This window comes from Neoarius graeffei, chromosome 14 (genome assembly GCF_027579695.1).
Source record: "Neoarius graeffei isolate fNeoGra1 chromosome 14, fNeoGra1.pri, whole genome shotgun sequence".
NCBI lineage: Eukaryota > Metazoa > Chordata > Actinopteri > Siluriformes > Ariidae > Neoarius > Neoarius graeffei.
In genome coordinates this window covers 27,016,828-27,044,647 of record NC_083582.1, presented here as the reverse complement: position 1 = coordinate 27,044,647, position 27,820 = coordinate 27,016,828, and the positions used below count along the sequence as shown (strand labels likewise).

At 40.8% G+C, this 27,820-nt stretch overlaps 1 protein-coding gene across 2 annotated transcripts; it reads right to left on the bottom strand.

The window, feature by feature from the left end:
• Positions 1-352: 352 nt before the first annotated feature.
• On the bottom strand, positions 353-27,820 carry LOC132898097 (cytosolic phospholipase A2 gamma-like). Of its 2 annotated transcripts, XM_060939486.1 has the most exons (14): positions 27,767-27,820; positions 27,313-27,338; positions 24,839-24,950; positions 24,364-24,506; positions 23,825-24,026; positions 23,325-23,430; positions 23,066-23,206; positions 21,541-21,606; positions 21,194-21,325; positions 20,851-21,012; positions 19,225-19,317; positions 18,933-19,087; positions 1,286-1,451; positions 353-1,048 (listed from the first exon to the last, which is right to left on the bottom strand). In XM_060939486.1, exons 2-14 carry the CDS (start codon positions 27,336-27,338, stop codon positions 882-884), a joined length of 1,671 nt encoding a protein of 556 aa, XP_060795469.1. In that variant the 5' UTR covers positions 27,767-27,820; the 3' UTR covers positions 353-881. The 2 variants fall into 2 exon arrangements, with proteins under 2 accessions (XP_060795469.1, XP_060795470.1); XM_060939487.1 differs by lacking the exon at positions 27,313-27,338 and having other exon boundaries at positions 27,767-27,788.

The following is a 27,820-nucleotide window of genomic DNA, read 5'->3' as shown; positions in this document are numbered from 1 at the left end:
AGCCCAATGAAGAAACAGACTGAGGAGAAGTGCACTTAATATTTAGGTAGCAAGATTATTAGCCAATCAGCTACAACTAGGCTCTGATTGGCCAAGATCTGGTATAGACAAAGGCCCGACATGTGTGCTGATATCTCCTTACATTTTGGATTTAAAATGCATGTTCTGGTTTCCTGTGTATCAGCATGATTAACTGATTATTTGTTTGAAGGATGTACTTGTAGAAAACATACCCATTTCCTACAACCTTAACATATATTTATGGTTCAAGATTCAAAGTTTTTTTTTTCTTGTCAGTGACTTTAAAGTACAAAGTTGTGAGGTCTTGTTTGAATTCATCTTGGAACAAAAATGAAAATAAATGCATGAACTTTATTGACATTTTTGCAGTAATTTTTAGGAAATAACCAACATACCAGTAGAAAATATCATGTATTACACAAACATGTATATGATGGTTTTAAACACTAAAATAGTTTTCCATGAATATGTGATTAGTGATTATTGAAATAATGTGTCATATTTTTAAGCACTGTCTGATGCCAGCAAGATGATGACTAAGCATCAGCGAAAGATAACTCAAAAATAAAGAATTTAAAGGTTTTTGAGACAGACTATTTCCATGAATATGTATTTATGAAATGAGGTAAAGCAGGTGAAGTTCAAAAATCTAGATCAGGTGCCTGGTCATTACACAAGAGCAAAACATATTGTTGTACTGAGATTGTACTGAGTTGATCAATCAGTAACCCCACAGGCCAGAAAACAATCACTATCTCAGAATCAGATTTATAAAAATAAACATAATGTGGCATGAAGCACTGACATGAATTACTGCAATTTGCTCACCACCCAAGCTTGTAGTTGAAGGCAAACACACTCTATTGTGTTTTACCCTTTTCCTCGGTGACAGACCGTATCACTCTAATGAGTTTTCCCTTGTTGTTTATCACATTCTCGCCTGCTTTCTCAATCAGCTTGATGATCACGTCACCACTGTAGGGCTCATGAAAGGTCGTATATTCTTTCTCCCAGTCCTTAATATGACCTAAAAAAAAGGTTGAAAAGGTAAAGAAGGTTGTCCAAGGAGAGCAGAATATTATGGGTATTTGTGTTTATCTTTGCATCTTGATTTTTTAAATATGATCAACTGACAAACAGTCTGTCAATAGTCAGATTGTCAGTGTTATAGAAAATGCAGTGAAACACAATCCACTCCACTGACCACTGCCCTTGAAAGATATAAACTACAAAATCCTGTGTGAATGTAAATAGGGTCAGTTACCATGACAGTTGACTTTGTTGAAAAGGGGAATGTGGATCACAGTTGGAGCTCCGTTCTTCCCCTCAAAACAATAGAAGTCATCTGGCTCAGAAGACTTTGGTGGTGGTTTTACCTCAGGGAACGGAATCTTCAATTCCTTGCACATTTCAGAAGCTTTAACCACAGTCTGTGAATGAGAACATTTGTTGTGTCATTTCATCCAGAAATAATGGAATACAGTTATTTTAGGTTTAAATGCATGGGTTACTGTCCTCAATTCAGATGACAGGCTTTCAGATCCAGAGACTGAGATGACTTTTTAAATGGGCTAAGATTACCCAACCTGATTTGTGAAAGTCCAAATAAGTAACACCTAAATTTTAACACCTAATTTTGACTTTCACAAATTTGGTTGGTTAATTTAAGTCCATTTAAATACACGTAGAATGAATGGGATAATATGTAAGAATGACTACAGCACTTTGGAGAGTTAAAACTCATAAAATGTGATCTGTCAAAGTTTTCACAAATCAGTATGGGTCTAAAAGGTTTTCAGACATAAAACGTGCCTTTTCCACGTTTGGTTTCACAGACTTGTGAGCAAATGACAGACATGCAGTCATTTGTGAAAAATTTCACAAATTGTTTTGATTAATTTTAAATGAATTTTGAGTCATGGGGAAGTCCAATGTTGACAGTCGTGGTTTTGTCGGTGTAAAACATTTTTTATAGATTGCAGAATTCCAAATGACTAACTGCAAACTAAGTTTATCAAGCTCACAAAAAGAATATCATAAGTAGCTGTGTAATATGTGTGATAAAGTACAGCTGCTTACAGATTTTCTCTCACTCATGTATCTCCTATCTCCTGCTGGTTATAATCAGATTTTGTCAGATTCTTTTTTTCACAGAAGTCATCTTTGGAAACTGGCATTTAAAAAAAAAATAAATAAAATAAAATACTTGACAGGTGATTGGATGACTCATCTATCATAGGCTAAATTCAACCAACTTCCTTTGCACTGTCTTGCTGAAATAAGCAGGGAAGTCGCTGAAAATGATGTGTGATCTGGATGGCAGCATGTGTGGCTCTAAAACCTGTATGTGCCTTTCAGCATTAATGGAGCCTTTACAGATGTGCAAGTTATGCCTGCCATGGGCACAAACACACCCCTATACCATCACAGGTGCTGGCTTTTGAACTTTGTGCTGGTAACAATCCAGACAGTCATTTTCCTCTTTAGCCTGCAGGACACAACATCCATGATTTCCAAAAACAATTTGAAAGGTGGACTCAAAGGCTTTCACTTTGCATGGTAGATGCAGCAACAAACTGTATTTATGAACAACGGTTTTCCAAAGTGTTCCTGAGCCCATGTAGTAATGTCCATTATACAATCATGATGTTTTTAATGCTGTGCCACATGAGGGACTCAAGGTAACAAGTGTTCAATGTTGTTTTTTGGCTTTGCCCCTTATTATAGAAATTTTGCAGGTGCTCTTATCCAGAAAGACATACAACAAACCCAGAACAGCCTGGGGTTAGGTGCCTTGCTCAAGGTCACTTCAACCATTCCTGCTGGTCCAGGGAATTGAACCAGTGACTGTTGGGTCTAAAAGCTACTTCTCTAACCATTTAGCCATAGCTTCCCCCATGGCCTTATGTGCAGAAATCTCTCTGGATTCTCTGAACCTTTTGCTGTTATTATGGATTGTTGATAGTGAAATAATTAAATTCCTTACAATAGTATGCTCAGAAACGTTGTTCTTAAACTGGTGGATTATTTATCCACACAGTTTTTCAAGTCCAGTCAAGTCAAGTCAAGTTTATTTGTATCGTGCTTTTAACAACAGACATTGCCACAAAGCAGCTTTACAGAAAATTAAAGATGTGAAACATGAGCTAATTTTTATTCCTAATTTATCTCCAATGAGCAAGCCTGTGGTGACAGTGGCAAGGAAAAACTCCCTCAGATTACATGAGAAAGAACCCTTGAGAGGAACCAGACTCAAAAGGGAATCCATCCTCATTTGGGTAATAACAGATAGCATGATTATAAATAACTCGCTTCCACAACTGCCATCCACATCAGATCTGCTTTAATATCAACAGATCTTTGATTAAGGTACATGAATCATGGCACACCTTCAGCTTGTTCATTGTGCTGAGTGCAGGATGTTTAGTCATTCTTCCTCCATCAGTAGTGATGGCTTTATTTGTGATAAGTGCAGATTAGTTACAGTAGTTCTCTGATAGAGAAGATTGCAGCTTTGGAGGGGCATATCCAGACTTTAGAGAAGGCTAGTGAGAACGAGAGCAGTATAGTTTCTGCAGGGGAAAGTCTGGATGCCCTAGATGGAGTTAGCAATCCCCTAACTCCAGCATTAGAGCCCTCACCGTGGGGCGAATGGGTGATGACTCGGCGGCATAAATATAGAGCCAAAGCTACCACTGAAGCTCGCCCATAGGTGCACTACTCCTCTCCACTTCACATGTCAAACAGGTTCACTCTCCTCAGTGGTGCACCCGCTGAGAAACCTGAAAGAGCTCTGGTTATAGGAGACTCTATCATATGGCACATGAAATTAGCTTGGCCTTTAGGGGCACCAGCAGCTTTAGTCAGGTGTATACCAGGAGCCAGGGTGCCGGACATAGCAGGTAATCTTAGGGTCCTAGGCAAACACAGGTTCTTAAAGATAGTTATTCATGTAGGAGCTAATGATATATGCCTTCATCAGTCTGAGGTTACTAATAGTAACTTTGTAAAGGTGTTTAAATTAGCGAAGGCGATGTCCAATGCTGTTGTATGCTCTGGCCCCATCCCAATGCAGCGTGGTGATGTAGCTTACAGCAGGTTATGGTCGCTGAACTGCTGGTTGTCCAGCTGGTGCTCCAAAAACAGTGTGGGCTTTATAGATAATTGGACTAATTTTGAGGGCACTGCTGGCCTGTTACAGTGGGACGGTATCCATCCCACTCGGGAAGGTGCTGCTCTCATTTCTTGTAAATTTCTTGCTCATAGTCTCAGAACAGGCCTAGTTAACTTCTGACAATCCAGAGCCAAGGCCAGGGAACAGACGAACAGGCTAAACTGACTGTCCGCTAGCTGCACAGAGTCGTCACTCAGGGTCCACTACATCGAGATTTGTGTTTGTTCCCTAAGCCAAACAAAAAAGTAGAAATACTCAATTTCTTCTCGAAACCTAATTAATATAAAATTGGATCATACTGACTGTATAGCCACTGCCAGCACCTTTAATCTATAGGTAGGGTTATTAAATATTTGATCTCTTACATCTAAAGTGCTAATTGTTAATGAACTTATTACTGATCAGGAGTTTAATGTACTGTGTTTAACAGAAATGTGGATTAAGCCAAATGAATATATAGCATTAAATGAAGCTAGACCTCCTGGATACAATTTTTTACACCAGCCTTGTCTAACTGGCAGAGGAGGAGGCGTCACGGTTATTTATAATGATTATCTAGGCATAACACCAAAACCTGGTTATAAATTTAATATATTTGAAGTTCTTCATACTAACATAATGTATGTAGCCTTAAAAAATAAGCCTACCCAGTCAATTCCGTGACTTATTATTTACAGGCCCCGGGGCCATTTTCTGAATTTCTTTCTGAATTTGCGGATTTAATCTCAGACCTGGTCATTTCCTTAGACAAAGTTTTAGTTGTCGGAGATTTAAATATTCACTTGAATAACCCAGAAGATCCTCTGAAAACAGCATTCCTGTCCATTTTAGATTCAGTAGGGGTTAATCAGAATGTCATAGGACCTACCCACAATGGTGATCACACTCTCAATCTAATACTAACATTTGGGTTAAATATAGAAAAATCTAGTCACACTTCTTAATTCTCACAGATCATTATCTAATATTATTCAAAATATGTCTGAGCAATAATATTAATATTAATAATAATAATAATAATAATAATAATAATAATAATATCTCATCACACGACTGTATTAAACATACATTCATGTCAATCACTGCACAGAGTGTTATAAATAATCTCCCAGAGTTATCAACTTTGATTGGATCACTGTCAGCCCCCACAGAACTTGATCAGGCAACTGAATGCTTTGTCAACGTTCTGCTATACTTTAGAGAATATAGCTCCACTTAAAAGAAAAAATGAATGGAGAGAAAAAAATTAGCACCCTGATATAATGATTACACTTGCACTTTCAAACAAACCACTTGAAAATTAGAATGTAAATGACATCAAACAAAATTGGTAGAGTTCAAATTAGCATGGAAGGAGAGCTTCCTGAAGTATAGAAAAGCTCTTAGTGTTGCTAGATCAATGTATCTCTCCACCCAAATAGAGGATAACAAAAATAATCCCAGATTCCCATTTAATTCTGTTGCAAAATTAACTAGGAAAAAGACCACTATAGACACATGCACACCTGCAATATGCAGTAGCAATGACTTCATTATTTTTTTTCAGTGACAAAATTGAAAATATGACAAAAATTTCAAACTACTAATTTAAGGCCAGGCAATTTCAGTAACCCTGTAGTTAACAATATAACTATCAGATCAGCAATTAGAATGTTTTACTCCCCTTAGAGAAATCAAACTAATTTAATTAATCTATACATCAAAATCCGCAGCTTGTGTATTAGGTCCCTTACCTACACGACTCTTCAAATAGATAATACCAGAAGCAATTGAACTGCTTCTAAAAATAATAAATTCTTCCCTTAGAACTGGCTATGTACCCAAATCCTTTAAACTAGCAATTGCCAAGCCCCTGATTAAAAAAAAACCTGATCTAGATCCCTGTCAGCTGTCCAATTATTGGCCAATATCAAACCTCCCCTTTATCTCCAAGATCCTAGAAAAAGCTGTGGCACAGCAGTTATGCTCATATCTACATAGAAATAACATCCATGAAATGTATCGTCAGGATTTAGACCTCATCAGAACACAGAGACAGCACTGGTTAAAGTAGTACACAATGTACTGTTGGCATCTGATAAGGACTGTCTCCCTGCTTGTATTGCTTAACCTTAGTGCAGCCTTTGACACTACTGATCATTCCATTCTCCTGGATAGACTAAAAATGTTGTGGAAGTTAAGGGAACGGACCTCTCCTGGCTCAGGCATTATTTAACTCATCACTATCAGTATGTTGATGTAAATGGTGATTTTTCGAGACATACTGAGATAAAGTTTGGTGTCCCACAAGGTTCTGTTTTAGGCCCACTGCTTTTTTCTTTATACATGTTACCTTTGGGTGATATTATTCATAAGCATGGTATTAGTTTGCACTGTTATGCTGATGACACACAGTTGTATGTTTCTGCAAAACCAGATGAGAGACACCAGCTTAATAGAATTGAAGAATGTGTAAAGGACATTAGACACTGGATGCTTACTAACTTCCATCTGCTTAAGTCTCACAAGAGAGAAGTACTTGTATTAGGACCACATGCAACTAGAAGTAGGTTTTCTGATTACACAGTAACTTTTGATGGCCTTTTTGTTTCTTTATGTGCAGTAGTAAAAAAAAAAAAATTGGGGTGATTATTGACTGCAGTCTTTCATTTGAAACTCATATCGATAACATTACCCCGGATAGCTTTTTTCATCTCAGAAATATTTTTAAGATAAGAAATATAATGTCACTACATGACGCAGAAAAAGATTAGTTCATACTTTTGTTACCTCTAGGTTGGATTATTGTAATGCCTTACTGTCTGGATGTTCCAATAAGTGCATAAACAAGCTCCAGTTAATTCAAAATACAGCAGCAAGAGTCCTTACAAGAATTAGAAGATATGACCATATCACCCCTGTCTTATCCACACTGCACTGGCTCCCAATCAAATTTCGTATTGATTATAAAATACTACTCTTGAATTTTAAAGCACTGAATGGTCTCGCGCCACAGCACCTGTGCAAACTTCTGGTTCTTTATGACCCACCATGTCGACTTAGATCAAAAGGTGCAGGCTGTCTCCTGGTACCTCCTATAGTGAAGGCTAGATCAGGGGGCAGAGCCTTTTCTTACAAAGCCCCACAGTTATGGAACAGCCTTCCAAGTAGTATTTGCGACTCAGACACAGTCTCAGTGGTTGAAAACATATCTGTTTAGTCAAATCTTTTGTTAATAGTTTTATTAGGTAAAGGAGTTGATCTGGAGGGTCCTCAGGCATAGTGTTTTGGTAATTGTACAGATGCCATAAATGTGAAATTATGATGATTAACTGTTCCGAGAGATTTAAAAAGCTAATTTCTTTCATGTTCATATTTCTTGCAGTGAAGGAGTCCATGCTCTACTGATTCTGGATGGCTTCAATGTTCATAATTTCCAGTTGGGTGTTTGCCTATTACCGTATGTTTAGAGAAAAGTTAAGTCCTGTATGTCCAATTCTGGCAGCACAGTGGTGTAGTGGTTAGCGCTGTCGCCTCACAGCAAGAAGGTCCGGGTTTGAGCCCCGTGGCTGGCAAGGGCCTTTCTGTGCGGAGTTTGCATGTTCTCTGTGTGGGTTTCCTCCGGGTGCTCTGGTTTCCCCCAAAGACATGCAGGTTAGGTTAACTGGTGACTCTAAAGTGAGTGTGAATGGTTGTCTGTGTCTATGTGTCAGCCCTGTGATGACATGGTGACTTGTCCAGGGTGTACCCTGCCTTTCGCCTGTAGTCAGCTGGGATAGGCTTCAGCTTGCCTGCGACCCTGTAGAACAGGATAAAGCTGCTAGAGATAATGAGATGAGATGTCCAATTCTTAAATGGGTAATCATGATTTCTTCTCTCTGACACCTGCTCCCTATCCTTCCCATATTCATCTGCTTTTCAATGTTATATAGATGTCTCCCTGTTTCATTTCCATCCTGCTAGGCTGACTTTGCATAGGACTTGATATAAATCTGAGCCTCTGCCTTACTTATTGGGATTTGCAATTCTTTTTCTTTATTATTTAGCATTCGCTTAGCCAGCTTGTCAACCTGTTCGTTTCCCTCCACACCAATATGAGCAGGTACCCAAAGAAAACTCATGTTGGTGTGGAGGGAAACGAACAGGTTGAAAAGCTGGCTAAGTATTATAACAATATTTTTAATTTTTTTATTAGAGGTTTACAATTTAATATAACAAATTTAGAATTTACTTTTTTGTCTGCACTGAAGCAAAAGAGCATTTTTATAGTTTTACTTAATTTCTGAGTATATTATGTCTGTCCTTTGGGATTTGGCTGATGTCGGTACAGCACATCTCCGCAACTACCTTTCCCATTACTCCCTCAGTTCCTACCCCGAACAATATCTGCTTCATCTCATCTTTCACTGCATCACAATTGGCTTGTCTCATCTTTCACTGCACCACGATTGGGTGGTGTACTGCTGTAGATCGTGACGCAAGCTCGCCTATAAATCGGGTGGTCTGAGCACGTTTTGCGCTCTCTGCCCGACTTCCTGACATGAGCGTCTCACGTCCCGCCATGCGAACGCCTTGCCACAGTCACGGACGTGCGCGACTGCCGATGCCCTGTGCCTCCGTCCTCCCAAAACCAGATGCGCCTCGGCTCGCTCTGACCGACACTCTCCGACCGATTCCCCGTTGGTAAAAAGAGACACTATGGCCTGCAGGCGGAAGCGAAGAAACAAAGGCATAAACATGCATTGCTGTATGGACCACTGACCACTGTTTAAAAAAAAAAAAGTACCTCAGTCGCACTGTTTCGCTTTTGTTGTGTTTGAAACCGGCTACTGTTATTACTACACCGTAATAACGCTAATTAGGAAGATTGGAGGCGAACGATTCCCTCCACGTCTTCTGCCAACAAACTTTTGACCAAGGACCTTCTGGATCAATGAGATCCTGCCCAGGAAGGACTTTTGCAACATAGCAGATCTGCATTAAACTGAATTGAAGCTGTGCTCCACTCTTCAGGAGAATACACCAAAATGGAGGATCACTGATGAACTCCTTCATGCTGCCATGCGAGAGTGGTCCCAAGTAAGGCTGGCATTTGGGCAATGTTAGTCTTAGTTTGATTAATTTATGCGAAAAGTGCTATTTAAACCTAAGGTCAACCTTAGGTCAACAGATGATCAAACTTTTGGTTTGATCTATGTTATTTTATTTCTCAGTGTTACTCTGATCGATAAATTTTGCATTGCCCTATCTCTCTTTACCTCTATTTCTCTTACACTTGCTTACTATTGTAGGTATCATGCCGCCATCTTGTGTCAGAACTACAATTCCCAGGCAACTTCCGTGTGACCTACGTCACGCGTGGGCGGGATCATCTACGTCATCATACAAGGAAACATAAAACAATGGGACAACGCTTCCATCTTTGTCTCTCACGTCTGGCTTCCGATGAATCTGGACGTATAAAGAGGCGCGCTCTCCACCCAGAAAGACGTCTTCTTTCTTGCAAGATCCATCACTCAGCGCGATTTTTCTTTCTTACCCTTGGCAAAGGTAAACTCTAGAGTCGCGCGATCTTTAAACTCAACCTGAGTTACAACCGGTTTACTTGCATTAGAAGTGACGTCACGACTGCAGCCCAGGCAGTTAAAAGTTAAGAAGCGATTGAATCCTTTTTAACTCAAAAGCGCTGTGCATCTTATTCTGATCAGAGACTTTTCCTCACGAACGCTGAGGTTCGGACCAAGAATCCTCTGCTTTCCACGGGAACCACCCAAGTGCTCCGCTGGACCCGAAAGTTCTCTGCGCCTCCATCACGAGCGGCTCACGTGCTCCCACGGCGAGGCCCGAAACTACACCGGCGAATAGTTCTTCATATCTTGCTAAAGGCAGGATTAAGTAAGATTTTGGCATTTGGGCATAATTAGGATAGTCTTAGGAATTTGCTTTTATTTGAAATGGTGTGAATTTAAACCCAGGTTTATCTGTTACACTGTTAGACACGCAGCGTGTTGATTTATTTTGGTTCTATGTTCTCTCAATTGTTTAATAGATAGGCTGCGCATGCTTTTCTCTTTTATTCTTACTAACATTATAATTTCATTATTATACATCTTGATGTCATTAAGATTTCAGTGGATTCAGTATGGTTATGAGCTAGTGGGTTAGCTACAGCTTCCCTTTTGTCTGCTTAGCAACACAAAGCTAATCAAGGCCTACCATGTGCTCAGCAGGCCATCAGGCCTGATAAACCACACCTCAGCTAGAAATCCACAAGCTAGCTTTTAGTTAGCTATGGCTAATACCCTTGTCTTTAGCAACACGTGCTCAGTAGGCCTCATAAGGCCTAACAAACACACTTTAGCTAGGCCATAGGGCCTTTAGCAAACTCACACTAGCAACACAAGGCTAAACACAGAGCTAATCCTTTGTTCTGTTTAGATAACATTCTTTTGTTTAGCTACCAACAAGCTAGGCCTCCACCATGTGTAGTTAGCTACACGAGGCTAAACACATGGTCAAGTCCTTCACACACACACACACACACACACACACACACCTCACTGCTTGTATATATTGATTTATTATTTTATCTTTTATCTTCGTATAATAAATTCATTTATTAAACAAACTGTGTTTATTTGTGAACAACATCTGAAGTCCCCAATCTTCTCAAAGAATTCAAAAAGGGTGCATATAAAAGTTATGTAATATGGTAAGTGATTGTAATAATTTGGAAATATACCATAATCTAGCTGTTTGGTAATTTATCCAGGATTCATGGTATGATTCATTGAACGATTCCCTAAATGATTCATTGAACAATTCCCTAAATGATTCACTAAATGATTCACTGAACGATTCACTTCAAATGAGAGTGATTCTATGGTATGATTCAATTCAAAGGAGTCAAAGTAAACGATTCAATGGGATTGATTCATTTTAATTATTAACCTTCAAAATTTAATGAGACTGATTTAACGAGATTGATCACTTAATATCAATAATTAACTGATTGCACCCACAGTTAAATTGGTGCCTCGTGTGAGGACAGATTGGTTTGTTGACCTCTGGAATATTGTTCAACAAATAAATTATCAGTTGATTCAGCAACTGCTAAGGTATATCCCCAGGTGTGTTAAAACGGTTAACAGTAGTGTGATAACCATATCACAAATACTCATAACCTATTCAACTTAGGATAAGAGAGCATTTCCAAATAAACCTTATTAATTAATTACATAGTTAATTAATAATGATTAAATTAATAATTAACTTGATTAATTATCTAGTATCCGGCCTAAGTAAAATGGCATCCCCTCGTGTCTCAAAAATGGAAGACAATGCTCAAGACATGTCTCTCCTTGAGGTCATCGCAGACCTCATTCACTGCTCTGCCTCCGAAAAGGCAAACATTAAGTACACAAGTGAGAGTGAATGCCAAAACAACTTGGATAACTCAAACAAACATATGAGAGATCCAAAAAGAACAACTATTAGTGTCCAAGCGGCACTAGGTAAGCTATTCCTATCATACTTCCAAAATGCTGATTCAGAAATCAGACGCCTTCGTGGAGAGGTTGAAAGGCTGACCACCAGCAACGCCAAGCTGACAGCCGATAATAATGATTTACATAGGGAGTGTGAGCTCTTGAAGACCTCCCTTGATGATTGCACCAAACAGCTAGAGAAAGCCGAAATGGTTGCTAAGAGGGCTGCCCAGGAGCAGACCCCCCAAGAGCAGCGCGAGGGGCGTGAAAGACCCCCAACAATGCGCCAAAGCTCAGAGCGGGAAGAGGCGTCCGAACCGGACACCGTAAATGATCTGGTCGAGGACCAGACACCCCGCCAAACTCCATCAACTCGCTACACGACTCCATCGTCGTCTAGCCAGGATGGAGCCGCCCTGCGCTCATCCCAAGCCCAGGCCCGTAGCACACCTAGGTCAGTGCGCTTCAGTCTCCCTGATCCATCTTCAAATGAATCAGACCACGAATCTAGTGCGAAACGGGAACAACACCAGAGTAGCTTAGATAGTGAGTGCTCAGAAGAGCCAAGAAGGTCGCACAAGGACGTGCACCAAACCCTTCGCTTACGGCAAATTGACCTACTTGCCAAAGATGTCGAACAATTCGATCCCGACAATCAAAGAACAAACGTAAATAACTATTTACGAGAAATTGATCGATGCCTGATGGACCTGCCGAACGCCACAACACGTGAAAAACTTAGACTAATCTGGAAGACCTCCAGTAGTAGCGTTCGTGCCCTTTTAGAGACACTACCCCCAAACATTCGCGATAGTTATTCGAAACTTCGCAATTACATGAGGGAAGAATATGTGCCATACATGGACGAAACCTCCGCGATATTGTGTGCATTACAAATCAAACAAAAACGGTCTGAGGCGCCTCGTGAATATTACAGACGGCTACGTACTGCCTATTTCCAAGGTAGTAGCGCACCAGGTTTGGAAGAAGATAGAGGTTTCATATCTCTCTTCTTACATAACCTCCACCCAAGCGTGCGGACCCATGTCACACTGACGTGTCGACAAGGTCGCTATTCGATGAGGGAAACTAGGCGACTAGCCCAAATGACCTGGGAGACCATTGTCAAAACCGCAAACGGAAATGATGATGAACCCAGAGTCCTTAGTCTCCAGGGTGAGGACAAGCCCCCGCTAACCTTAGAAGGAGGTGAAGCACCGAAAGGGGGACCCACCTGGAAAAATTCCGGTCCAGCCCGATCCTTGCCGAGCCATCACAAGAGTGAGTGGAAAAATCGACAAGGTAAGGCCAGGAGGGACCGAGGGCGAGTCCACAGTGACTATGGCAATCGCCCATCAAATGAAAAGGGTCGTAGGGAACAAAACGGTTGGCAGCAAAACCGTCATCCCCGCTCTGACCAGAAACGGCAGAAGCGTTCCGACCGTAGCTCTAAACGCAAGGGTAGAGACGACCAACACAGTGACTCAGACCAACCTGGTGAGTTCCACTCAGAGCTGGACTCTTTAAAAGCCCAGTTGGCTGAGATTAAAGAACTGTTACAGGAGACGTCAGACCCCTCAACAGAGAAAATAAAAGAGCCCAAGAAAAATGGCAAAAAGCTATTTGCTGGCATGACTAGGCCAGGAACCACGGGTATATTTCGTAAAAGGGGGAAGAAGATCCCTCTGAAACAGCAGGCGAGGGTCAGGATGTAGGGCCCCCCCCCGGTGGTGAAGGCAAACACAAAACGCACCTCTCATGTGCGCTAAAGTCTTCACCACCATTTCTCAGACACACGGCTCTCACAAGGCAACCCAATCCCAACCAAGCCCTGCGACATAAACTTAGTCAGCTTTACACAAAACAAAACCCCACAGTCGTTGGATCCCACAAAACATGCACAAACTAGTTGCGATAAGATTAGTGCGAACACTGATCAAACAAGCGCCACGCGAGATCAAATTTCGTATGAACCTCAGTTCATGTCTTTGCACACCGAGTTCGATGTCGAAACACCCGACATTGCGACTCCCCCTAGTGGCAAAAATCTCCCTCTATCCATCGACTCAGACACCCATTTCACTGCTGGTGTAATGGCTGCGCTGTGGAACATGTTAGGCGTCGAGGCGAAATTCCATATCGCGTACCACCCTCAATTCTCTGGTCAGGCTGAACGAGCCATTCAAGCCATTGTGAACATGCTGCGAAAGTATATCACAAACCATGGTAAAATTTGGGACGTGAAACTTCCCTTGGTGCTAAGGGCCATTTGGTCCACCCCTCATTGCGCCACTGAAGTCACACCCTTTGGGATGATGACTGGGCGAGAGTCGGTTCTTCCCCCGCATCTCCTATACAAACCAGAGGCCATGAGCGTCGCGATTGCATACACCGCACGTCAACATGTCGCCGACCTATGACGCCACCTACAGTCAACCTTTACAGGTGCCCAAAAGAATCTCGATTCGAGAGTAGAAGGACACAAAGCCTACTACGCCCGAATCTCAGAGAAGTTCCTACCACCCTGGTCGAGACCTTTCGATCGTGGGAAAACCGTTCCCCGTCGTGTATCACATTAGGACATCTAGGCCTAATCAAACGCTTTCATATCGATTTAATCGAATCAAACCTCGTTGAACAGTCCTCACTCCAAAAGGGGGTGGACGACAGCTAGGCCCATCATGTCCACCTAGGTTGTACGCATCACTCAACCATAAGTGTACACTAACATTCCCGGTCAGACTTCACCAACCCAATGAAGTAATAACCCTTCAGTATAACATGGTAGATAAAATACTAAAATCCGCTATTATTACTAGTGTGTATTCATCGCAAATACACCTGGCATATAGTCTTGGCAGTGCTATCCTCACTTTTGTGAATCCACAAAACTTAGGGATGTGCACCTTCACGAAAGACATCCACTGGGTCTGCCCAGGCAACCCATACATAACACTACACACCTAGCTAGATAAGATGGTCTGTGTCCCCAACAGCTAGCCGCAGTAGCGCACGCTTTCTAGCCAGACCACCCACTGCTATCACCTTCCCAGAAGATTAGGTTTGCCAACCCAAACACTAATACTTCTTTCCTTCCCTCATTTCTTCTCTTTTTCTTGTTTTTATGCATAGGAAATTAAACGCTACATGTTTCATGTTCAATGTTTAATTTTTTTTATTTTTTTATGTGGTTTTGATCTAGTTAGTTAGTGATTATATGCCCAAAATGCCCATAGTGATTATATGCCCAAAATGCCTTTGTCTCCAACTGCCTTACTGGAACTCACAAGTTTACCCAGTCTCCGCAGGACACCATGGACTGCACAGGACAAGTCTACCTCAAGGACTATGGACACGGCCATGATACGATACGGTGCTCTCAGTGCTACGACTCCGTCATACCCCTGAGACCAAAAGGGGGACTGTAGGTATCATGCCGCCATCTTGTGTCAGAACTACAATTCCCAGGCAACTTCCGTGTGACCTACGTCACGCGTGGGCGGGATCATCTACGTCATCATACAAGGAAACATAAAACAATGGGACAACGCTTCCATCTTTGTCTCTCACGTCTGGCTTCCGATGAATCTGGACGTATAAAGAGGCGCGCTCTCCACCCAGAAAGACATCTTCTTTCTTGCAAGATCCATCACTCAGCGCGATTTTTCTTTCTTACCCTTGGCAAAGGTAAACTCTAGAGTTGCGCGATCTTTAAACTCAACCTGAGTTACAACCGGTTTACTTGCATTAGAAGTGACGTCACGACTGCAGCCCAGGCAGTTAAAAGTTAAGAAGCGATTGAATCCTTTTTAACTCAAAAGCGCTGTGCATCTTATTCTGATCAGAGACTTTTCCTCACGAACGCTGAGGTTCGGACCAAGAATCCTCTGCTTTCCACGGGAACCACCCAAGTGCTCCGCTGGACCCGAAAGTTCTCTGCGCCTCCATCACGAGCGGCTCACGTGCTCCCACGGCGAGGCCCGAAACTACACCGGCGAATAGTTCTTCATATCTTGCTAAAGGCAGGATTAAGTAAGATTTTGGCATTTGGGCATAATTAGGATAGTCTTAGGAATTTGCTTTTATTTGAAATGGTGTGAATTTAAACCCAGGTTTATCTGTTACACTGTTAGACACGCAGCGTGTTGATTTATTTTGGTTCTATGTTCTCTCAATTGTTTAATAGATAGGCTGCGCATGCTTTTCTCTTTTATTCTTACTAACATTATAATTTCATTATTATACATCTTGATGTCATTAAGATTTCAGTGGATTCAGTATGGTTATGAGCTAGTGGGTTAGCTACAGCTTCCCTTTTGTCTGCTTAGCAACACAAAGCTAATCAAGGCCTACCATGTGCTCAGCAGGCCATCAGGCCTGATAAACCACACCTCAGCTAGAAATCCACAAGCTAGCTTTTAGTTAGCTACGGCTAATACCCTTGTCTTTAGCAACACGTGCTCAGTAGGCCTCATAAGGCCTAACAAACACACTTTAGCTAGGCCATAGGGCCTTTAGCAAACTCACACTAGCAACACAAGGCTAAACACAGAGCTAATCCTTTGTTCTGTTTAGATAACATTCTTTTGTTTAGCTACCAACAAGCTAGGCCTCCACCATGTGTAGTTAGCTACACGAGGCTAAACACATGGTCAAGTCCTTCACACACACACACACACACACCTCACTGCTTGTATATATTGATTTATTATTTTATCTTTTATCTTCGTATAATAAATTCATTTATTAAACAAACTGTGTTTATTTGTGAACAACATCTGAAGTCCCCAATCTTCTCAAAGAATTCAAAAAGGGTGCATATAAAAGTTATGTAATATGGTAAGTGATTGTAATAATTTGGAAATATACCATAATCTAGCTGTTTGGTAATTTATCCAGGATTCATGGTATGATTCATTGAACGATTCCCTAAATGATTCATTGAACAATTCCCTAAATGATTCACTAAATGATTCATTGAACGATTCACTGAACGATTCACTTCAAATGAGAGTGATTCTATGGTATGATTCAATTCAAAGGAGTCAAAGTAAACGATTCAATGGGATTGATTCATTTTAATTATTAACCTTCAAAATTTAATGAGACTGATTTAACGAGATTGATCACTTAATATCAATAATTAACTGATTGCACCCACACTATGCACCATTTTTACACATCTGAGCATTCAGATATAACTAAACTAAGGGCCAGTTAACTCGGCTGGTTAGAGTATGGTGCTGATAATACCAAGATTGTGGGTTTGAGCCCTGTGTGGGCCAATGATTATTTATGTGGCTTTTGTTAAAATCCTTTGTCTAATCAGTCACACAGAGTGCCTACGGTCCCCTCCCGCACCTTTTTCGCACAATTTCACTTACCTGCAAACATACACACACAATATTACGACTTAATATCATCATTTTGTGCCTTGATTGTTAAGAAGAAGAAGAAACCTTTGTCACATGCACACTTCAAGCACAGTGAAATTCATCCTCTGCATTTAACCCATCTGAAGCAGTGAACACACACACACACTCAGAGCAGTGGGCAGCCACACCAGAGCACCCGGGGAGCAGTCAGGGGTCAGGTACCTTGCTCAAGGGCACCTCAGCCCAAGGCAGCCCCACGTCGACCTAACTACATGTCTTTGGATTGTGGGGGAAACCGGAGCTCCTGGAGGAAACCCATGCAGACATGGGGAGAACATGCAAACTCCACACAGAAAGACTCTCGTAGCCTGCAGGGAATCGGCTGTCAGACATTCTGTTGCATGTCCCAGACCCGGTGAAATGTAACTGAATTGTCTTGGCCAGCCCTAAGGGTCCCATCTGCATCCCATCATTGCTGAGGAGTGTGCTCCCATCACCCAATCAAGCATCCAGCCAGAGCAGGTCATGATATTTTTTAACCATTTTAACATGCCATTGTTGTGTACCGTATTATGCCTCATGTCAAGACTCTCGTCTCTCCGAGCCTACCACACAGAATTAATAGTTGTGTCATTTTTAGGGCATACCTAACAACAACCTGTGTTTCCCCCCCTCCCCCCCCAAATCTGTCCCTCTGAGTTACATGTCGGTCCTGGGATCGAGATGCTGACCTCTTCTGCTCCTCGGACCTGCTTGATCCATTCTGGTGCCCTGTGTCTAGTTGGAGTCTCATCGCATCGCTCCTGTGGAGGATGGCCCCATGAGGACAGTTGAAAGTTACACCTGGAGGATGCTCTGGACTCTTACAGTAATGCTTTTATGGCTGAGGACTACAGTTGACTTGCTAACTTTAGGACTGCAGTTGTCATGAACAGTTTTGCACTCAAGTTTCCATCAATGAAGAGTTACAACATCAACGAAACTGTCTTCATGTTAAAACTGTTAATATTATAGTCATGCTGTCTGTTGTTGCCCAAATGAGGATGGGTTCCCTTTTGAGTCTGGTTCCTCTCAAGGTTTCTTCCTCGTGTCGTCTGAGGGAGTTTTTCCTTGCCACCGTTGCCACAGGCTTGCTTATTGGGGATAGAATTAGCTCATGTTTTAAGTCATTCAAATTCTGTAAAGCTGCTTTGTGAAAATGTTTATTGTTAAAAGCACTAAACAAATAAACTTGATTTGACTCTTGACAGGTTTGAACCCGGAACCTTCTTGCTGTGAGGCGACTGTACTAACCACTACACCACCATGCCGCCCTCCTAAAGTCGGAATCTGCTAAGGAGTGTGTAACAACTCACCTGCCAAATCAACTAGCCCTGAAAATGGATGGCGCTGGAGCATCGGGCCCATACCCGGCCGTCGCCCGCAGGCTGTTTTATCCGGTAAAGCTAATGATTGTTAAATTGCTGTTAGTATTATTGAATGTACCTGATCAGTATTATCCTCACTTGGTTTTGTCATTTTAAAACATTAAATATTTTATAAGAAACTGTGTCTTGTCTGTTTTGCTGCAGTATTTCTTGAAGCCATCCTCTGCCATCAAAGAATTCACATTGCTTTCACTAATCTAGTGTATCATTAGAGTAATTAATTCATTAATTTAATAATTAATAGAAATACTGATTAGTAAAATTAATGAACTGATATTTTATGAGACCGATTTAATAGTGCAATTGCACCTACATACTTTTATGAGAGTGATTTAATAACGCAATTGCGTCTACATAATTTTGGTGCCCCGTGTGAGGACCTACACTGTATACATGGTCACTCATTTAGACCATGCAAATGTGTATGTGCTCAAACGTATGCTTGTATGCTCATTTCTGTTTGCATTACCTCCATGGGGTCTCCAGAACTGAAATCAAGGGAGATAAAGAGATCGATGTGTCTCTCTTTTCTCAGCATTGGGAAATAAGGAGAGTTGTTCAGCAGCCCAGCATCCATATAATTTCTCTCCTCCTCACTCAGAACAGAGGGGTCCACATCTTCCACTGATATTAACAATCACAGGAAATAACAAATAACATCTTTATATGGTCAAGGCAAAGGCTATTCAGTTACATCAAAATTTGTTTTCTACACTTACTGTCAATGGGTTCGCCCATTGCAGTTAAGCCTTTGTGCCTACCTTTCATTTGGTGGAGGAAATTGTGTGTTGTTCCCCATGTCCAGTTTGTAAGAAGCTCAAAGATCTTTGGTATAATCCACGAGATCCGTGCCTCTTTAAAAGTAAATTTACAGTTATTCAGTTTGAACACAGTCTAATAAAAATGTGAAAATGTAATGGATATTTAAATGAGCAATATGCAATACATCAACCTTTGATGCACTGACAGTAGCATAAAAATATGTGCAAGTTGTATGAATAACTTCCTGAAATTGATGAATACCAAAATAAAACTTTTGCTAATTTAAGGTTTCACTGTGTTTTTTTTTTCTTCTCTTATCTCCACCTTCCTCTCATTCAGCTGGTCAATAGGTACAAGGGAGGTTCAGAATTGTTTAGACTTTAAACTATTTTCTTCATCCCACCACTAGCTGATGCAACATCTTATGTTAAAATATGGTAACATTTCTTCACCAAACTGACATTTTTCTCTTCCACTTCTCAAAGTTGCTGTTTAAGTGCTTAAAGTTTTCACAGTATTTCAACCTCTCACTACAAGTCCATCATCTGTACAACAACTTCCATCTTCATCAGCTCGATAGACACAGTTGGTTTGAGTCCCCACAGCACTAAGAGAAGGTACATCTAAAATTATTCTATAAAAAGGAAGTACTGTTCCGATGTCTTGGTCTGAAAAGTGCTAAAAAGCTGCCATTCTACTGGAAGTCCAGGACCTCTACCATCTCTTACAGCTCCTCGCTGCCCTGTGTTAACCATACTGTGGGCTACCTAGCTCAAGCTACATCAGCATCTCCAACTGTCTCTTTTTTTCTTGAGTATGTGAACAGTTATTTTCCCCTGTCCTGCTCAGGTTTCCTTTCCGGCCCCTTGTCTCATCTCATCATCTCTAGCCGCTTTATCCTGTTCTACAGGGTCGCAGGCAAGCCAGAGCCTATCCCAGCTGACTACAGGCGAAAGGCGGGGTACACCCAGGACAAGTCACCAGGTCATCACAGGGCTGACACAGACAACCATTCACACCTATGGTCAATTTAGAGTCACCAGTTAACCTAACCTGCATGTCTTTGGACTGTGGAGGAAACCGGAACACCTGGAGGAAACCCACACGGACAACATGCAAACTCCACACAGAAAGGCCCTCACCAGCCACAGGGCTCGAACCCGGACCTTCTTGCTGTGAGGCAACAGCGCTAACCACTACGCCACCGTGCCGCGGCCCCTTGTCCAGTTTGCAATATTACATCTCAACACCCTCTAATGATATCTCATGATCCCTAAAGTAATATTTAGGGATCCTTGATTGTCCGGTTTCTGGTTCTGGTTTGGCAGTGCACAGGATGCAGTCATTTTTGTGACTCCCAGTATAGTGCTATTCTATCCTATTCTATTAATTTATGATAAATTATGATACAAAGAAATCTCCATCTCATCTCATTATCTCTAGCCGCTTTATCCTTCTACAGGGTCGCAGGCAAGCTGGAGCCTATCCCAGCTGACTACGGGCGAAAGGCGGGGTACACCCTGGACAAGTCGCCAGGTCATCACAGGGCTGACACATAGACACAGACAACCATTCACACTCACATTCACACCTACGGTCAATTTAGAGTTACCAGTTAACCTAACCTGCATGTCTTTGGACTGTGGGGGAAACCGGAGCGTCCTCAAACCAATCTTGGAAATTTTTACATATCATCAGTGTGTATTTCTTCAGTATCTGATGATCCCGGTCATGTAGTAACTCTTTTTTAGAGATGAACATTGCTCTCCCATGTTTATCCAGCTTTCCTGTGGTGGAAAACATATCTTAGTAAAGAAGCATTTACCAAGTTGTATGATAAACTTACAGACTTCTCTCATGCACCATTCATTCATGACTTTATTTCTGAATGTTTTTGTGATCTAAATTAACTCTTCGAGAGAACAGAAATGTATTTTTAACAGTATAGAACATTTCTGAGCAGCGTACCTTCTAGCTGCACAGTCATTTCTGTGATTAGACTTGTGGGGTCTTCCTTGTTCAGAACACATACGTTCAGCTCCATGAGAGTTAAGAGCACCTTTTGGCCCCGGAGTGAGTATTGCGCAAATGGAAGTAAGTCTGTGTGTGTGTGTGTGTGTGTGTGTGTGTGTGTGTGTGTGTGTGTGTGTAAAAGAGAGAGAGAGAAATTCAAAACATATACATTAAACTGAGCACTTACAGCAGTTAATTTTGCAATATTACAGATTGAAGATGTCTAGTTGTCCAGACGGACTCATTAAATGGAAAAATAAATAAAACAGGTGAGTGAAATATTAATGAAAAGGCATTAATACTTTTGATATGTTCCCATAACCATATCAGTATCTCTTGTCCATCAGCGAGGGCACTGCCACAGAGTCCTGTGTAAAAATATCAGAAGGATAAACAGTTAGTGGTTTTTGGTTAATTTTGATCATTTATTTACTTGGCTGTATGTAACATTTCTGTGTTTAACATGCTCATATAATGCCCATCCATCCATTATCTGTAGCTGCTTATCCTGTTCTACAGGGTTGTAGGCAAGCTGGAGCCTGTCCCAGCTGACTATGGGCAAGAGGCGGGGTACACCCTGGACAAGTCGCCAGATCATCGCAGGGCTGACACATAGAGACAAACAACCATTCACACCTACGGTCAATTTAGAGCCACCAATTAACCTAACCTGCATGTCTTTGGACTGTGGGGGAAACCGAAGCACCCGGAGGAAACCCACACAGACACATGCAAACTCCACACAGAAAGGCCCTTGTCGGCCGCTGGGCTCGAACCCAGGACCTTCTTGCCGTGAGGCGACAGTGCTAATCACTACACCACCGTGCTGCCCCCTCATAGAATGCATATTACTCAATAATTTGTTGACATGCATTACTGGTCAAATTATTTTTTAAGAACCTTGAGAACCTGCACATGACCTTATGAAGAACCTGAAGAAAACAGAGAACCTTCATAGACATGATTTTATTACCTTTTTTTTTTTTTTGGTCAAAAACTGACAACAGGCTAAAAAAAATTTTATTTTCTATTCAGTTCTCTCTTTTCAGTGTGTGCAAGTTTACATCAGCCTCTGTGCTGTTGGTTCTCTTTAGATTTGAGGGGAAATGGACATGGGAGTGCATTAAGAGTTGACCGGGCATTTATGAATATTAATGTGAGTAAAAGCAACTGGAAGAAGAGATAATGCTCAGTAGCACAGCTCTGTAGTTTACTCGAGAGGAATTTTTTTTTTACTTGTTTGGTATTTTTCATGTGTTGTGTGTGTGTCTTCATGTCTGAATTTAGTCTGTTCCAAATATACAGAGAGAAACACTGGCAAAAACATTTCAACAAAAAAGTACTGATTTTTGCACACCATAATGAGCAGATCACCACTGCAAATGTCATCCACTGCATTTAACCCATGCTGTAGTGAGCAAGGAGCAGTGGACAGCAATAACACCCAGGGAGCAGTTAATAGTAAATAATACTAAGTATTATTAAATAATACTATCATCATCCTCAAACAGGATGTTTCCTGCTGGTCCAGGGAATCAATCCAGCATCCTTTCAGTCACAGTTCTATGTCTCTAAACTTTCGGCCAGAGGCTTCACTTATGTGTTAACTTAAAACTCCTTTTCTGTGACTCTAAAATACATTTCACTGTATCAAACCAGTGAGTGGATTAGAGTCAAATAAAAAAGAAAAAAAATCTACGCTAGATTTTAAGGTATTTGGAGGCAAATTACTACTGAGAAATAATCATTCTGAGGATATAGTATATCGTGTTGTGATAACAATGGACTCTGTTATTGGGGTCTCTGTTGTCTGGAAGTGACAGATACCTTGCAGATACAGCATGTCAATCTCAGGTTGTTTTTTCACTAAACGTCCTTCTTCAAACTGACTCCCAAAATAGGCATAGTCCACAAACGCACCAGTGAGGGAGTAGCCAGCTTCATGAGGCGCAACCTCAAACCAGACATCTGCACAGAAAATGCTGTCAGAATTTCAGCCTTATACTTACTAATTACTTTATAAGCACACACAAACAGGCCTGACATTACCCCCATATACAGGTACACACATGGACACAGAACAAACCTCGGTTCAGTTCCTTCTTTTTGCACTGCTTGTCAATCACAGTGTAGATGGGATATGGGTCTTTGCTGTGATTCTCTCTCTGACCGCTTATAGTGTTTTCATCAATCTACACATTAAAATATGCACAATTTATATTGACTCACAGATGAATTTTATTTGTGAATATTAATTATCATTTCACAGAAAATCTGGGCACAGTATCATTTGTAGTGTGTTTTCAAACCAGTGTCATAAGTGTGAAGCATATACTGTACTTAATAAAAGTACAGGCTGGTATTTTCATGGAGTATTTACTTTGTGCCTTCTTGTAGTGCAGTTTTCTAATGTGATATCTGGTTTTACTTCTCAGTTTATTTCAGAAAGCTGCAGGATAATGCTTATTTGTCTGTATAAGGCCAAATATATACATTAAATAAACACTACAGAAACAATGGCAGACGGATTGTGGTTTCTTCAGTCTGTGAACTTGACTCTCTGACCTCACTACTGAACACACTTACCTCTTTCATGATCATAGTGACAAACATTACAGCCCAGACGTCTGTCAGGGAGAAGTTGTCATTCTGGTCATAGTATTTGTTCAGTTTTTTCCAAGCATCCGACCAGCTGACTTCAGGCCCATCAAGCCTTTTAATGATATTCTCCTTCACAGCGTCCAGATTGGTGGACCAGTCTGACTCTTTATATAAGGATGCCATGCACCTGTACACCACACACACACACACACACACACACACACACACACAAAAGAGTCAGTTATTGTTCAAATATTCATATTCAAAGTCAAATATTAACTCATTTATATAAGTCACAAATCCATTTATCTATTTCTAATAATACTAATTTATTCTATTGTGTGATACTTGGAATACCTGTATAAACATATTCTCTGTAGAGTGCATCAGTACACAGCCTATGAAGTACACTTAGCATAGATTTTCAGCATACTGTATGTATTTCACTGATTTACAGATGTGAGACACACTGATTGATGTCCACCAGTTTATATTGTTCATGTCTATTTGTGTGTGGATAGTACCATGTGGATCCTGAGACTCCACTCAGGTACATTATGCTGTCCAGGAGATCACAGTTCTTTAGTTGAACCAGTGATCCCAGTAACCCCAGCATGGCTCGCTCACCTCCCCCAGAGCCCAGCAGTGCAATGTTGGGCATTGTATCCTATGAGGAAACATTTGTGACATGCAAGGATTCTACTGAGTTAACTTAGTGTACTTTATTCCTCAAATGATACACAAATGGAAAAATCATTAGTTTGTGATTTCTTGCAAAATAAGGTGGTTTAAGTGATTTGAATACAAGCAACTCAATGTGAAATCTGCATATTAAAAATGTATACATCATGCTTTTTCAGTCCGTCTCCTCTGTATGCAAGTGATGATTAAGTGAAAGGAACATTAGGCTGAGCCACAGAATGGCACCAGTATGGTTGTTTATATAATATTCATCCATGTAAAACATTTAATGACTAAAGGGAAAAATAGAGTCCATACCTGACTGCAGCTGATGCCATGTCTCTTTAAGCACTGCAGAACAGTCTCTCTCCTCCTGGAAACATGGTCCTGCTCTCCTTCATTCAGAGAATGACCAATCCTGACTTCGGTACTATGACAATAATGCAAGCACAAACAGTAAAACAGTAAAATAAACACACACACACACACACATATATATATACTGTATACACACACACTTCATGGAAATGAACATAAAACATGAACATAAAACAAGAGCGCTCTCAGAGCACAATATCCCCTGCTGGTAAAATGAGACTGAATTGAACGAAATTGCAATATGCGTAGTACTGTCATATAACAAAGAATCCTGTCAAGTTTCATGAAATTTCTCCAAAAATTGTGAGAGGAGTTGATTTCAGAATGTGAGTACCCTTCCCGGGACGGACGGACAGACAGACATCGCCACAACATAATCCCCCTTCGGGCCTTTTGGCCAGTGGGGGATAAAAAATTTGTCACAGTCTGGTCCGGTCCATCCATGCCTGAGTTTGTGGAACTCCCATGCCGGCTCCAGGCTGGATAAGGGACAGAAATTCAGTCCTGCCTTGCTGAAAGCCAATTTCCAGAAAACACCTGCTACCACTCCTCTCCCATCAGCCAGGGCCTTTTTAAGAACTGTTTGGAGCTACTCCTGTTGCCAGACTGTCTCCTGTAGACTTTCCTCGCCTCGCTATAGCCTTTTGATATTGTGACCTCCAGATTCCCCCTGCCGGTATTGTTCCTTGTTTTTTCTCGTCTAGTTTCCTGTCCAGTTTTTTGCCCCTGTTGTACCTGCCCATTCTTTTGGACTGTGTTTTTTGTTTCCTCTGCCTGGGTTTCCCTTGTCCCTATTTTCTTCAGTTTTTGTGAAGATTTTTCTGTCCTGTTTTTGTCCCTGACCGTGCCTGCCTGCTCTTCTGTGTTTTGACCTCTTGGTCCGTTCTTTGACCGCCAATTTTTGCCTGAGCCCTATTGTACCTCTGCCTGTACTTCATTAAAGAAGTTTCCTTATGTACACTGCCTGTCTTGAGTCTGCTCTTGGGTCCTCACGTCACCTCTGTTCGCCATTTCTGATAAAATTGTGAGAGAAGTTGATTTCAGAAAGCAAGCACAGCTTGATGAAATTGCCAAAGTACAAGTTTGTTCATAATAAAGGGCATAATGATGGTAAAATATGTCCAACTTAAACAAAATTTCAATATGCGTGTAACTGTCATATAACAAAGCCTTTTGCCAATTTTGGTGAAATTCTTCCACAAATTGTGAGAGTTCATTTCAGAAAAACGTACACCCTCATGAAATTGTCAAAATAGAAGTTATTTAATCAAGAGTCAAAACTCTGGTAAAATTTTCACAAACAAAATTAAATTGCAATATGTATATTACTGTCATATAACAAGGCCTTTTGCCAAGCGTCGAGAAATGCGTCCAAAAATTGAGAGCAGTTGATGTCAGAAGGCAAGCACACCCGCATGAAATTGTGAAAGTACAAGGTTGTTAATCACGGGCCACAACTCTGGTAAAATGCGACCAAATTGAACAAATTCACAGTGTGCATACTACCGACATATAACAATGCCTCTTGTCAGGTTTCGTGAAATTCCTCCACAAATTGTGAGAGGAGTGGATTTCGGACGGAAAACACAGTCTCATGGAATTGTCAAATTATATTTTCTTTTAATCAAGGGCTGTAACTCTGGTAAAATGTGACCGAATTCGACGAAATTACAATATGCATACTATCGACATACACCAATGCCTTTTACCAGGTTTCATGAAATTCCTCCACAAATTGTGAGAGGATTTGATTTCAGAATGAAAACATACTCTCATTCGCCCATAGTCAGCTGGGATAGGCTCCAGCTTGGCTGCGACCCTGTAGAACAGGATAAAGTGGTTAGAGATAATGAGATGAAATGAGATGAGATGAATATACTCTCATGAAATTGTCAAAGTATAATTTTGTTAATCAAGGGCTGTAACTCTGGTAAAATATGACTGAATTGAACGAAATTACAATATGCATACTACCAACATATAACAATGCCTCTTGTCAAGTTTTGTGAAATTCCTCCAAAAATTGTGAGAGAAGTTGATTTCAGAAGGAAAACACACTCATGAAACTGTGAAGTTATAATTTTGTTAATCAGGGGCTGTAACCCTGGTAAAATATGACTGAATTTAACAAAATTACAATATGCATAGTACTGACATATAACAAAGAATCCTGTCAAGTTTCATGAAATTCCTCCAAAAATTATGAGAGGACTTGATTTCAGAAGGTGAGCACCCTTCCCGGAATGGATGGACGGATGGACATCGCCACGACATAATCCTCCTTCGGGCCTTTCGGCCAGTTGGGGATAACAAAAGATAGATACACGTAACAAAAATGATTTAAAAAAAAAGGTCACCAGAATATATTCTCATTTGTGAACACATAAAAAGAGATAGAACATTAGAGCATTTACCGTTGGATAGGTTTGCTCTGAGACATCTGTAAAGGTAGAAATATAGCCATAAATGATCAATACAAGACACACAAGTGCAAACATATAACTCTAAAGTGTCTTTAGTTGTGTATAGTCTAGCATATGGACATGTGGACACATTATGAATAAGATACAGACATTCCTCTTTTAAATATGCTGCACAAATCTAGTCCAACTATGCAGTTCTACTCAACTGTCCATACTATGACTTATGGACAGCTTCTTTTTTAGGATGCCAGTCAAACTTAATGGGATAATTCATGGTAAAATAAAGGTTTAAAAATGAAAATAATGTCACTGTTGTGCACACACAACTATAAAATATGGTAACAGTTTGTATATGGCTTAGCTGATGGTCTTTCCATTGTTTACATGTAAGAAATCAACTATTCAGTAATTATCTTTAATCATTAAACAAATTAGTTATATTCACCTTTTCCTCTAGTTGCTGAAGTCCACTCACAAGGTTGTGAATGTGGTTTGGAAT

Coding starts and splice junctions, on each gene's coding strand:
- LOC132898097 (XM_060939486.1), bottom strand. CDS start 27,338: ATGTCTCAGAGCAAACCTATCCAACG. Junction 24,951..27,312: donor CAGAGCAAACCTATCCAACG/GTAAATGCTCTA, acceptor TTATTGTCATAG/TACCGAAGTCAGGATTGGTC. Junction 1,049..1,285: donor CAACAAAGTCAACTGTCATG/GTAACTGACCCT, acceptor CCTTTTTTTTAG/GTCATATTAAGGACTGGGAG.